The 14,034-nt window shown below is 46.5% G+C and overlaps 1 protein-coding gene across 1 annotated transcript in view; it reads left to right on the forward strand.

Moving 5' to 3' along the window:
- The first annotated feature begins 245 nt into the window (after positions 1-245).
- LOC131288563 (serine/threonine-protein kinase Pak) overlaps positions 246-14,034 on the forward strand; it is a 45,005-nt gene continuing 31,216 nt past the window's right edge. The window contains exons 1-2 of the mRNA XM_058317707.1: positions 246-665; positions 1,929-2,095. Coding sequence (XP_058173690.1) covers positions 521-665; positions 1,929-2,095 — 312 coding nt within the window. The 5' untranslated portion in view covers positions 246-520. The remainder of the gene's footprint in view (positions 666-1,928; positions 2,096-14,034) is intronic.

The raw sequence follows: 14,034 nt of genomic DNA on the forward strand, positions 1-14,034 counted from the left end.
CTCGTGTGTCCGTTTGAGTGGTCGGTTTCGTTTTGCATTTAGATGGGAAAATTAATGCTCTACAGTTGGTGTCGCCAGCGTGAAAAGTGAAGCTATATACGGAGTGTTGAAGAAAGGGTGTATTTAAAACGTGCCCGCATCTTGTCCTGCGGGCGATTAGGGGAACGGGCCGTGAAAAGTAGTCAGTGCACTGGTGTTTCTTCTTCTGTACCATTTCCCATCTGTGTTCTAAAAGTATCCAGCGAGAGCCAAAGAGGTGGTGGCATTAAGGGGTGGAAAAAGAACGCGGTATCAGTCTCCGTCGAATCGGAGTAAAAGCAAGCATCGAAGCGAATCAGGATCGCAAGTGCGCTGCTACTTTCTGCCAACGCGGAAAGCTCTCGTTCGCTGTCCACAAAATCACAACCCGGAAGGACTCACCCCCCTCACACCAACCTTGTCCAGCGTGGCCGACGACGACGACGACGTAAAGGTTGAGCACCGGCGCCTCTAACGCAGCACATCTAGCGCGGCCCGAACAATGTCCAGCGAAGAGGATAAACCGCCGGCACCGCCCGTCCGCCTGACGAGCAATCGGGGTGGTGGCGGCGGAGGCGGCGGAGGCACGGGAGGGAGCGACCGGATCGATGGGGTGGCCCCGGTCGATATGAAACCGTTGCCGAAAGGTAAGCATCAGCTGCAGGTGAAAATGGAGTAAAGGAAAGCGGCTGCCGTGTGCTCGGGAAAAGCAAAAGGGTCGTCAATTTTGTGGGAAAAGCACCGGACAAATAATGGATGATGATGATGGTGATGGTGGGAGACCACACTAACCACCGACCGGTAGACAGTAAGCAACCGTTTACTTGTCAAGACCGACCGTTATTTGTCAGGGTCGCTTCGGGTTCACGAGATTAGAGCGGATTTGATTACACAGTTTTTTGCTGGACAAATTGATTCTATTATTTTCCTTTTACTATTGGAGATATTTATTATTTAAATGACAATTTAGTACTAACTCTAACTGAAGGCACACTTTCGAAAACAATATGTTGCCGGTAGTGCTAAAATGGAGCACGTCCTGTAAACCACTTCTCCACGGCAATCCCTGGCTAAAAGGACGACCCATAATGCTGCTGGAGGATAAAGTATCTGATGACGCCATAGATATTGGCAAGAGCAAACCATCAGATCGATAGTTTTGTGGGCTACTTTCGCGTCAAATGGGACGGAAGGATCGCAGAAACTTGGCAGCAGTGCTTGAGAAAAGAGCGATTGGAGCCAACGCTAAAGGAAGTGCACAGTAGCGTTTTTTTTTTGTTTATTCCTGCTGACATTATTATACCAGAAAGAATAGTCATTGTATGTACGATACGAGGCAGGTAGGTGTCAGAGACATTTCCAATGAATTGCCAGCCATCTTTGCCTCTAACTCACCCATCATTGAAGAAGCTCATCAGATTCTATCTCTAACGCATCTGACTTTGTCTCTAATCTATTAGTTTTTGTCTCGTGTTCATCTGATTTTGTCTGTATCTAAAAAATTGGTTATTTCGAGCGATTGTTAATATGAAGATTATTTTTTGTACAAAGATTATTATATAAAGCTGCATACAATAAAGAAGATTTAGAGGTTGTTACAGTGTAATTATCTTGGAAAATCACAATTACCCTGTTTATTTTCATGTTTTCGGCAAAAGACAAAAGCTGATGAGTTAGAGACAAAGTCAGATGCGTTACAGACAATACGATTTGCTTTCGAGCTAATGTTTAGTGGTAAAGGCTGTATTTTGAGAGAATAAGCGAATAATATTTGATAGACATATGAAGCGCTATAATCGATCGACATGAAGTTGAACCGATTTATAGCCGATTCTTTTCCCGCTAGTTCAATTGATAAACTAATTTCTTACATCTTGCTTTCTCCCCACCCCTCCTCTTCCCCTCCGCAGAACCGGACGATGCCGATCGGAAGAAGAAAACGCTCAAGAACAAAATCAAGGTCTCGAAGGGACCGCACAACGACTCCAAGCCGAATATATCCTATCCGACCAACTTCGAGCACACGGTGCACGTGGGCTTCGATGCCGTGACCGGCGAATTTACGGTAAGTGTGCGTGTGTGTGTACGCGCGATTATATCCCCGAGGCCCCCCGCAATCAATCTACGGGTGCGGGGGAAATTTATTATTTTAAATTTTATTTAGAAAATCAACGATCCAACTGCAGCACGATGTGAGGCCTGCCCTCCGAAGAAGGGGTGATGTGAAGGTTTTCCCAATGATTTTCGTCGAAATAAATTAACGCCAACCGCACCAACATCGCCTCCCGGAAGGGGGAGGGGGTAATGGGAATCGTCTTCGGGGATGAAAGTGTTTAGAATTTGACTATGAAAGTGAGAGGCTTTATGGACAAGGCAATATTGCGTTACGTTCCACGTGGGGGACGCGCGCGACTGGGGAAGCGGAAGGCCGCCACGGGTTGTTTATGTTGTTTAAAACGAAACGATGCCGAGATATGGACAGCTGGTGGTGGCGTCGTGCAATGCGAAACCCATCCCCGAACCACCATCATCCGCGTCACCCGAACCCGTGTCCAAAGAAAATACGGCGTAGAGCAATAAACGTGCGCGCGGAACTTCACTTTCACTGGAACTGGGATTGGATCGGTTTCGGGGTGGTCAAACGTTTTGGCAACACATTTTTTTGAGTGGCTTTGTAATGGCCGGTGAGCAACCCACCAACGATCACATCGGATCTTTAGAGAAACCAAAACGACCGACGCGCACATTATTAGTTAATGAAAGTGAGGCGAAACGGGGAAAAGCGGTGGGTGAAAAATGGGTGAAAAATGGCGATCGGCGTTGTTCCCTTTAAACTGCGATTAAATTTCGTTTTGCCTTTTTACCTATTTTCGAAACATACGTACAGTTTGCTCTCGAGAGCGGTCACTTCCAACAGCGCCAAGAGAGACAACAAGGGTTCCTCGCGAAAGGAACCGCAATCTTTAATGCAATGCATTTTTTTTGTTTCGCTTTTGCTTCGCTTTTCCTGCCCTCTCACTACCGCACATTGTTAAAGTATTCGCTCCGTTTTTTTTTGGTTTTTGCTTGCGTCGTTTCGCATTTATCTTTTAGTGGTGGCCGAACGTGCGTCACGTCACGCCGGAACAATTTATGGCTGAGCCGGGTCCGGCATCCAGTTTGCAAAACTGCCCAAAACAAAACGTTGCCCTTATGAGATAACATAACAAGGCTTCGTGGTGGGATTTGGGTTTTTTGCTTTTTCTCGTCGATACGGTACCCCCCCAAAGCCGAGATAAACAATCGCGTGTGGGTGAGTAACGCGAAATTGATTCCGTGTACTATTTTGGTAACAATAGAAAACACAAAAATGGGAAAGAAAGGTCCTCTCCGTGGTGAGGGTTGATGAAGGAATATGTAATCAAATGCATTCCTTAGTGAATATGCTGCGAAACATGCGTGTTCTCTACAACCCGTGACGAAAAGGAGTGAACAATGATTTTATGATATAGTTCCGAACGGTTCCCTAGTGGAGGTCCTTTCTGATACCAGAGATTTTTTGGGGTAGTGGACAACTTTATGGAAAGCGCCAGTTCACGTTCGTGCTCACGAACCGCCACTCCTCGTCGGTGGACATTTTATAACCGATAGAGTTCGAGTTTGAAAGCGAAAGCAAGCGCAAGGAAGCGGAATGTTCGGAGGTTCTGGTTGCATTTTTGCACCGTGTTGACGATTGATTGATTTATCACGACACCGGTCCCAACATCACGTTCCCGGACCACGAATTCCGCTGTCCAGTTTCACTATGTTTTCCCCCTCTTTGACGGAGAGATCTAGTCCTTGGCAACGCTGGCAAACCGCTTTGCAAGAGGGGGAACCCTCACGAACCGTCCCTAAATGGGGTGATTTATCGGAAGGTGCGGGATAATGGTGCGAAAAAAGCACACCTCGACCAAAATTTGGCATCGTCGGTTGCTCGTTTGCTGTAGTTGTTGTGTGTTACGTAGTGGAATGCGCACAATTTGTGTTTGCTTCGGGAGCGTGCGAACTCCTGATTATGCGGGATAATGAACTGCGACTCGATGGATGGTTGGCTATAAATTGGACGTGGTATGCACGAAACCATGCCAACATATTCCGCGATTGCAATGTGCCGAAGTCAAGGCCTGGTTTAAAAAAAACGAAAACAGAATGAATTTCAATTTCGTAGGGCCTAAAAGTACTCATCGTTTCATCTAAAAGATGTGTCGCTTTTCCCGGCGAAAAGAACAAGTTTGGATTTAAAGATATCGTTTCTAGACTTCAATTATGAATGTCTTAAGATATTATTTTGATTGTCTGAAATCCTAGTATTTTTACTGTTTTTTACCATGTTTTGCTGCAATTACTTGCAATGAGTATAAGTACAAGAGAAATCTTCTCTGTAATGATTGAAGTTCATCTCTTTGAAATCTTGGAGCTAACACGAGCTTTTTTTTATTCCAACGACCATTTTTGTTGGCACACCTCCTTAATCGACTGCAATGCTACAGTTGGAAACGATGTCGAAACCGCTTACGCCTCCCTTGTCGATCGGCCATTAGCGTACGGATTCCTAGGGCAGAACGGCGCGGGTGAGGCGAAATACTGCCTTATGCTATCCACACTGCGTTGAGCAACGAATTTGCGAACGGAGTTCCACGCCGAAGCAGCAAAATGTGGTTTTTCCTGTTTCTCCGCGCTGGTGCCTTAAGGTTCGGCGCATTCGATTCGATGATAACGATCTCGATACGAAGTTGCGCGCGGACATTTCCGACCGCTTCGGTGCACTCTGAACCCGGCTTGTTTGTTGGCTCTCAGTTAACTCTATTCGTTGGTATCAGATTGAACGTTCAACTTGTCGCTGTAAATGAGACTTTGAAGTTCGTTCGTTCTCCCAGCCGCGTACCGGGTTATATTTATCGCATTTCATTACCCTATGGAACAAATTGTCCCGGTGTTTGTCGAGAAGTTGAACTAAGAAGTAGCTTATTAATCGCTGGTTTTATCTACCTTGGCTTACGGACGGACTTTGGAATTTTCACAGCTGCTTTATATTACATTCAATGTTGCTCAATTTCTTCCCTTTTGTTGATGGCAACCCAAGATGCTGTTGCAAATGCAATTTTAATTGCTTTTTGCCACGCGCATGAGTCCACTTTCGTCCTTCATGTTTAAAAGTTTTTGGAAAACAAGGGCTGGCAATAAACTTATAGTTTTCTTTTTAAACCCCAAATTGTGAAATAAAGACATTTTTCATGTCATTTGACATTCTTACTAACGGAAACATCCTTCTGAATTGCATGGTCCTACCTGGTTTCCATATCCCATTACTTCCAGAATAAATGGAGCACATTTTCCTCCATTGCTCATGGAGGGAAGAAAAGTATAGAAATAATCGTAACCGTTAACTGCCAGCAACATTGTGTCGAAACCACAATTCCGCTGCATTGACCCGGTGTACCAGTATGTTATTCGTTTCCTTTCCCAACACTTCTCCTTGCGGCACGTGGCGTGTGTATATCCCTTGGACTCGGTGAACTGCCTTTTTCCATGCTATTACTACTACTACTGCTGCTTGTGGTTGGTCCCATTGGAGACTCGTGTTTCGGAAATAAAACTCGATCCGTTGTACGTGGTACACTGGAAAGGACGACAACGTGCCTCGCTGTGTACCTACACGGCCTTCATAATAATTTCATGCCAACCCCCTGCCTTCGGGATACCACCACACCGAACGAAGTCGAACCGTTCCCCAGTGCGACGAAGAAGTTTCCGATTTTGAGCGCTTTTCGATTGCATCGCTCCCAAACCTCTCTATCTCCCTCTCTCCCTCGGCGTGTATGCAACATGTGAGCTTGTGTTGATGCACCTGGGAAAGGCGTATGCACAGCAGCAAAACCGCAGCATCCCTCAGTGGTCCCTGCACGTCGCCGCGATTGCATCGGAATCAGTGCACACTTGGGAGTCATCAGTAGCCATTTAACCCCCATTGCACCAAACCATCCTCCTTACAACCACCCTCCGGCGTTCGTTTCAGCGATGGAACATGATGCTGTTTTAGGTGCTAATTAAGTTGTTTGTTAAAGAGAGATACTTTCAGCAGCACGTCCGCTTCCTTCCGCGGCGGTCGGTGTGAGCACCTGTGTGTAGAGTCGCGAGCCGAACTCCCGCCGAGAAGTTGATGTTGAAATCTACACTCGCGTGGTTTGCGATTGTGCAACAGAGGAATCCTCGAGCTACCGCTGGTGCACTTGGCGTACAGCGATCCGGGCGTTTGCCAGGGTAATTTAATGCAGCATCCAGAGTTTGCCCTTACGCCCGGCAGAAAATGACAGTGACATTTGAATCACCCTCACGTCTCTAGCAAATTAGCTTTAATTGCCTTCGTATGAGGATCATTTAGGATACTGTTACGAGGTGTGCAGTCCGTGTGAGCAGGTGAAGCGGTTCCAGGAACGCCACTCGGTTGGTCAATAAATTGTCCAACTCCAAGTCTAACAGCGTGAGTCATCTGCACGCCAACACGTATGATTATACTGGTCGAGATCAGCAAACAATAAGTATTTGGTCAGGAAGGGGGTTAAACCCCACCCCCCCTGGGTGGAGTCGACTTTGTCAAACTATATTTAAGTGCTACCCTTTCCTTTTTTATTGGCGGTTGAATGGCGTGTAATTAATTTAAGCTCCAATCATAAATCGTTCCGCAAACTTTTACCGACCGCAGACGGACCTTTTTGTTCCGGATTTGCCCATTTATTTTGCCTTGGCTGTCCCGCTGTGACCCGAAACGTGATAGAAGGGTATTTATTTAAACAGTTGCTGCGAAGGGACTGGCACCTGATGATTTTTATATTGCAATCCGTGACGCAGAGATCCTGGCAAGGATTTACAATTTTTGGTATTTTATGGGAAGAGACATACGAAAAGGGATAGCGAAAAACCGTATAACCATCATGGAAATGGGCAGGAAATTATACCGGTGGCTTTTTTTTTTTGACACAGGAAATTACATTCGAACGTAAACGAAGTCCTGACGATGATGTGTAAATTAGTGTTCTAACTAACAGACTGTGTTTCAACCCCTTTTTTCACCTAAAAAAAAAAGAGTGGAAATCAATGCCGTAAAGGTAAGCGAAGTGGATCTGCAGCTACACGAAAATCCACCCAAGCTAAGTCAATTAAAAATGGTAATAAACATTAATTGTGGCACTCAGGTATAGGAGAGTGTGTGTAGCTGTTTGGTTAATCGACCGCTTAACCAGAGCCGACACATTGTAGCTGTCCCAGTTGGATGATCTCGATGTGACAGTTTGGTTAATTTGGTCAATCCATCTCGATCAGCCCCCCTTTCGGGCTTCCTCTGCCTCGTGCTCCCTTTTTCGTCCGAAATCCAGCCTTTCGGGAGGAAAAAAGAAGAGACCTTTTCGGTTCGAAACCCGAGGTGTCGTGCAGACAACCCATACCAGCCAGTGTGTCCCCTTTGGTTCGCTTGTCACTTCGGTGTGTTAGGTCTAAAAATAAACTTCACACTTCCACCCAAACCACCCACCTCATACACACATTTCAGACGGCTCCGGCTTGGAGTCTGAACCCATACTAACCACGTCGGTCGGTGTATAGCCAACGGAAAACTCGACGAAGGCGGAAGGAAAGCGAAAAATAACCCAGGTTTGTGTGAGGAAAATCTCCCGCTCGACCAGCTAGCCGAAGGTACCGGTCTGCGATCCCGCCCACGCTTTCGATTCATTCATTCATTCATTCAGTTTCTTCGCTGGTTGGTGCCTTCGGATGATGGGATGATCATCTCCCAGCTTCCGACTGTTGAGTCGCAAGTATGTCGCAGTCGGCTTCCCCGGTAATGGAGTGGCTTGTTGTCTCCACTGTCATTTCGGGTGTCAAGTGTCACACAAGCGGGAATTTCATAGTGCTACAAATATTTTTCATCTTGATTCATGGTGAACAATATTATATTTGGCCATAAAAATGGAAGAAATATCCTAAACAATGATTTTTATAAGTAAAAAGTACTAAATTTTTATGAACCAAACGTTGAAAATATTCAACTCAACATATACAATAGCCCAAAATTTCTTTCCCGTCGAGGAATTCAATCAAAGATTCTCCTCCAAACACCTTCCATAAGATAACATCACTAAGACCCGCTTGACCCAAAGGCCTGATCGACAGGGGGCGACTTCTCTTTGGGTGTGGGGCGACATTCCGGATATCGGTAAAATCTCCCCCTCGTGGAACGTCCCTTCCCTTCAGGTGACCCACTTGCCCTCCGGAGAACGTCCCTCTTTAAGGCTTGAACTTTAGCTTCCAAATGGACTGAGGTGTATCAAAAGCGACAAGTTATTTTTTAATCTAACCACGAGAAGAGTGAAAAGGGTACGCAAACGTTAAACTTTCCATGCCCAATCGTTGTCTACCGTTGGTGTACGGTGCTTCTCTTGGTGCGGTGGTGGTAGTCACAGCTTTTCCTCTAATATGTGCGCGGTGCTTCCTCGAAAGAAATGAGACCCTTAGGCTCAAGAAAGGTTGGGTATCATCGAACATCGGGCAAGTCGAACGCCCACGAGGGGCGCTGCTCTAGACGGTGGATCCAAAGGTGGATCTATAAACGTTCAACGACAACAACAACAACAACGTTTTATCTTCAACCATTTCTCCACGGTTCATCCAAATGCCAAAAACGGACCTGGGGCTGAGCGCCATTAATCGGCGATGGCAGCGGATCAAAGAAAGTAAATAACTCATCCCCGGACCGGGTCAAACCCCCATCGCCCGGCCTCGCTATGGAGGTGGTTGTTCAGGAATTAGGGGCACAATATTTCATCTAATGAATGCGTTTTCGATAAACTCGCGCGCTCAGAGTGCGCGCCTTCTGCTATTTCCGTCTTTTGTCCGTCGCTTTTACTAATCTCAATGATTTAGCCTTTCCGTTCACAGGCTGGATTCGGTGATTTCCAGCTGGGTGGAAAGTATACTTTTCCGAACCACTATGTACCACTTTCTTAGGCTAATAAAAATTGTTTTGGAAGGCATGTCCAATGCGATTACTCACGATGGCAGGATGAGATTTGCATCGTTTTATGAACATTTTGTTTCTTTTTTTTTTTGTAATTAGAATGTTCGAAAAATAAATCTTCAAAGCCATTTCTAAGCAGTTTCAAGCTTCGAAATGTTACCCTTAATGGGTAGCACTAAATTTCTTCCAAATGAAAACATCCCCCAGCTCTCGAATGCCCTCGTAATGTTTCGTTTATGGGGGTTTTTCCTCGAGAACTTGCTTCTGCTGGCTGGCTGGCGAGCCGTTCGAAGGCCCTTTTTATAAGATGCAACATATCCTCTCCACGCGAAGACGGAAGCAAAGCGTACCACCTTAAAGGCGATAAAGGTGATCTTAAGCACCACGCGGGCGCATGATTGAGGAGCATCATTATTATCTGCCGCCCATGACGCTGTCACGATCGTCCGGCCCGGAAAATGTTCCCTCCCCGCCGATATCTTCTCGGGATAAAATCGGCCTCGGTCCAACTTCCGTTCTTTGGGTTGCATTTTTATGTGTTGCTCCCTCGTACTCATGTGGAGAAAAAGGAACTATCCATAAAACAGACAACCCATCACCGGGCTCTGAAGATTGTCTTGGTATGCTATTCTCCAGCGTTCTTGTTCTTGTTGGTCGTAGAATAATGTCGCCGAAATGCCAGCAACACGGAGGAACCAAGTTTGCGGCAGATATTTGAACCGAAGAAAGCAGAATATAATGTTGTCTTCTTGAGAAAGTGGTGCCCAGGGTAGAAGGGAGGGAAAACCGTGCGTGACAGGCTGGCTATTATTTTTATGGAAAGCAAGTAAACGCGAACAATTTCCTGTTCTGTCGCCCTTTGCCACCGTCTCGTGAAAAGTATTGAAGAAAAACATTACGGCGCGACGAGCTTTCTTCACCCGTCGACACCGCCGAGACGAATGCGCCAAACGCTGCGCAAACGTAATAAAATTAGAACGTCGGTGTTAAATCATCGCAACTCGTCAACCATCGGCCCCGCACGGCTCACACCATCCTCCCTTCCAGACGAAAATCCCCACCCTCCAAGAACCGCTTAATTTTCTTCACACACACTTGATTTTCTTCCCCAAGAAGTTCTCCCCCGAGACACCCCTTTTCGTGGGGTGCCTGTCTTCGTGCCGGGACGCGGGGAAAAGTTTTATGGAAGTAATGGTTTATTAAAAACGTTTCGCTCGCGGCTGTTAAAAACTGTCCGGCGCTGAGAAAAAGCGTACGGCTGCCGAATCTTGTTGGCGAAGGAAATGCGTGAGAAAAATGCGCTTCTTTCTTTGCCATACCCACCGCTCCCGTTCACCATTGTTTGTCGTTTGTGGTGGCTGGTGAAATGGGCGGTTGGGAGAAAGTGTGTACACTTTGCACTGTAACCAAGCGTCTCCGACCGAGCGCGGCCTTCCGAAGGTCAATGAAGAACGATTTTTACGATTTTATTACACGCACTTCGCTTGGGCACTTCACACCCGGCATCGTTCGCCTTCCCGCCGACAAATTCGTGTTGGTACAACTTGAGCAGGATGTACACACACAGGCACAAACACACCTTAGGAAAGACACACGATGACACACAGGACGTCTGTTGTCCCATGCGCCACGGAAAAACGCTCCCGTCTCCGGGCTGCTTGTTCTAACGTTTACGATCCACGATTTTACGAGCCCGGCTGTAGAGCGACACTCCCGCCTGCATTCCTTTCCACGAGGGTGCTGAGGACGACTTGGTGGAGAGGAAAGTTGCACGCACGCACGAACGCACACACGCTGGTGTCATAAATTATGACTCCAAGAATATTTATCCAGCTTCTCGTGCTGGGTTCAGCTCTTGCGAGCATTGACATAGGCAGCGGAGAAAATTTAATTGGAAAATTACGCACACCATACGTGTGACGGCGCGGGTCGTGAAGTATGGTTTCTTTCTTCTCATCGGGCAGAAGAAAATTCTAAGTAATTTTAAAGAAGGTGATATTTTTACTGCACGACTTTCGTAGCACTTGTGAACAAATTAAACCTATTGCAAAGAAACATAGCGTTCGCATGTTTATGTTTGCTTGCACGTGATTGTCTCATTATGTTTTCCCTAACGATCACAAGTAGTTATCCACCATGTAGTTTGATTCCCCCCCCTATACTTTTCCACTCAATAGTAATCAAATCAAACGAACGATTTCTTTGGCCCGAAATTGCACAACTCTGGCATTCAATTATTCCATGTTTTTTCTCCGCATGGTGCGTAATCCCTGTGTAAACTCGACAGCGAACACAAACGTTCGGTCGATAACTTCAAGCGCCTCTCCATTCGTCCGTGCGTGCGTGCGTGCGAATTTTCCTCCCGCCGGTTGGCGCTGCTGGAAAATGAATAAATTAACGTCAAGTTCGGAGAGGTGGCAGCCAAAAACACACAACCGTCCATCCGGAGGTCACCGGAAGTGAGGCTTCGCATTTTCGTTAGTTGGAGGAAACGAACGCAAAAAAAAGAAAACGATGCACCCAGCATCATCCTCCCGGGAAAACTCACCAAACCAGCGGCCCCTCACCTCCCGCCAATTTCTCCTTTGCAGTGCGTCACTTGTTTTCGACATCTTTAACAATAAAAACCACAAGAATACAGTTTTCCAACTGCTGCCGCCTCCACCCCCTCCTACTGCCCCCCCAGTGGAGCACTATCGGGCATGAATTAAAGATGAGATGAAAATAGAACCAGAATGTGTGTGTGTGTGGATGTTCGCCTATGTTTTCGGTCATGGCCGGATCGTCCGGCGCGTGTGTTTTTCAGACGAAAAAGAACTAGAAAGAAAATCGACACTAACGCCAGGATCCACCGGGACTCTAGCTCCCCCTCCCTCCCTCTCGCTCCACTTCACGGTGATTGAAGTGTGGAGAAGTATATTTCGGAACGATGTTTCCCGCGGATGTGCCACACACATTTATCGGAGGATGAAAAGAAGAACCACACACACTGGTGGAAGGAGGCTGGCCATAGCAGCGCGGGGAGCTTTGGGGAAACACGGAACGGAACTGGGGAGAGACTTCATCGTCACACTTCATTTAGCGAATGTGGTTGAAACCATTTACGGTGGATTGCCATTCCGACCGCGGTGTGGAAAATGATGCGGCCGGGGTTTGAATGGAAGTGTGCCGCTGTCAGTGCAGTTCAAAGACCTTCCTTCCTCCTGCACAACACCCCTCCATGTGCGATGCTTCCGTGCGGCCTCTGGAACCGAAGGATGGAAAATTCATCCAAAAGGATACCACCACACGTTCGGTTGTAGAACTGGGTAGGGGGAAAACCCCGAAGCAAACCCGATTCGAGATTAACCATATTCAAGGTTAGTCAGGATGGATATTCCCCGTTTACCCACTCCTCCCTCTCTTACCCTTTCTCACCCCACCGAGCAAACATATTCATACAAAGAGAGCGTGCTGGAGCTGTTGTAGAATTCGGTAGCTGTGTTTCGCCATTCGCTAGTTGGTCTCCGCTGCCTCGAAGGTTTTATCATTTTATTTTTGTTACCCAAACTCATCAGCCATCCATCCGGCCACGGGTGTGGTAGTCGGGGTCGGAAAATGCCCGGTGAGGCGCGGCATACATCATCAGCAAACGCTGCTGCAGCCCGCTGTCTAACGATTTCAATTAGAAGAATGTTATGGGAAAATGTTTTGCCGCAATGTGCTGCTCGGGTAAAAGTCAAGGGAAAAGGTTCATCCTACTACACGCGCTTGGCCCAGCGTTGTGTATGTTTGTGAAACGTGCCTCGAGGCTATTGGAAAATTTGGAACAAAATTAGCTTTCGTCGGATGGAGGATGTGAGAATCCTTTCAACGAAAAAAATCCACCATTGACGCAAGGGTCGGAATAGCTGGTTTGTGATGAATTATAAAAAAAAAAACTTGAAGAACAAAAATGCTGTAAGTGTTGAAAATGTTAAACGCTGAGATTGCTTTAAAATCTCGCTTTAAAACGGTAAATATGCTAACAAACAACCTGAAAATATTGTTAATGTAACTAACAATATATTATTGTACAATTTCTTGAGTCTGTTTGAAAAACAATGGTTAAAGGGGATTTTCCATTTGTATTTTTGTAAGTACCCGACTGTACCTAGGATTTGGGTCGAAAAAACAACGATAAGAATTCCCCATGTTCTCATGGCGAAAGCAGGAAAGGGCTGCGACGAGGGTCTACCATAATCTATTCATTAACGCTATCAGCAGTTTTCCATTTTCCACTCACGTGCCGTCATTACCTGTGCCCGGGGGGCGGGGGTGGTGGCGGGTTGTGGCAATGTGTGGATGTGCACGTGTGTGTGCTACCTTTGCCATCAAGTCTTGCCCCGATCCTCACGCCTTTCCTCGCCGCAAAAGTTCGGTAAGCACTCGCACTGCAAACGGCGAACTTCTACACCTGCACGTGGAAGAAAAGGCTTGCTGTTTTCCTTTTGCTTTCCTTATTTTAGAAACTGCCTGCCAAACCGCATCACATTCGCACGTGGCTGAAAAGAGGGACGGGAGGGTAATAATAGAAAATAAAACAATACAGAACGCACACATAATACACATACACACACGTGTGGAGCAGCAAACACATTGGCAAGCTTTAAAATAGAACAGACCACGTTGAATCAGGACCATAAACGGGTGAGGATTCAACGGGGGGGACTGGGGACTTTCAACAACTCCTTTCAGCCACATTTCCTTTTTCTGGTGGGCAAAGTTTTCTTTCCATGCACTTTAAATCCCCCCCCGTACCGCATTTTTCCGTCGTCGGAAAACAACTTTCTTTTGAATTCGTATTACCGAGGAAAAAGGAATAGGAATGTAAACGGTCGTGCAGAATTGGATGGGTTTTTAAAACGAACTTTACAGTAATTGAATATGTGCATGAATACCCGCGACGCGCATAAATGCAACAACATAGGCGAAAGGAACTGAGCTATAAAACTGCGACCTGAAGT

Source organism: Anopheles ziemanni, chromosome 3 (assembly GCF_943734765.1).
Source record: "Anopheles ziemanni chromosome 3, idAnoZiCoDA_A2_x.2, whole genome shotgun sequence".
In the NCBI taxonomy this organism is placed as follows: Eukaryota; Metazoa; Arthropoda; class Insecta; order Diptera; family Culicidae; genus Anopheles; species Anopheles ziemanni.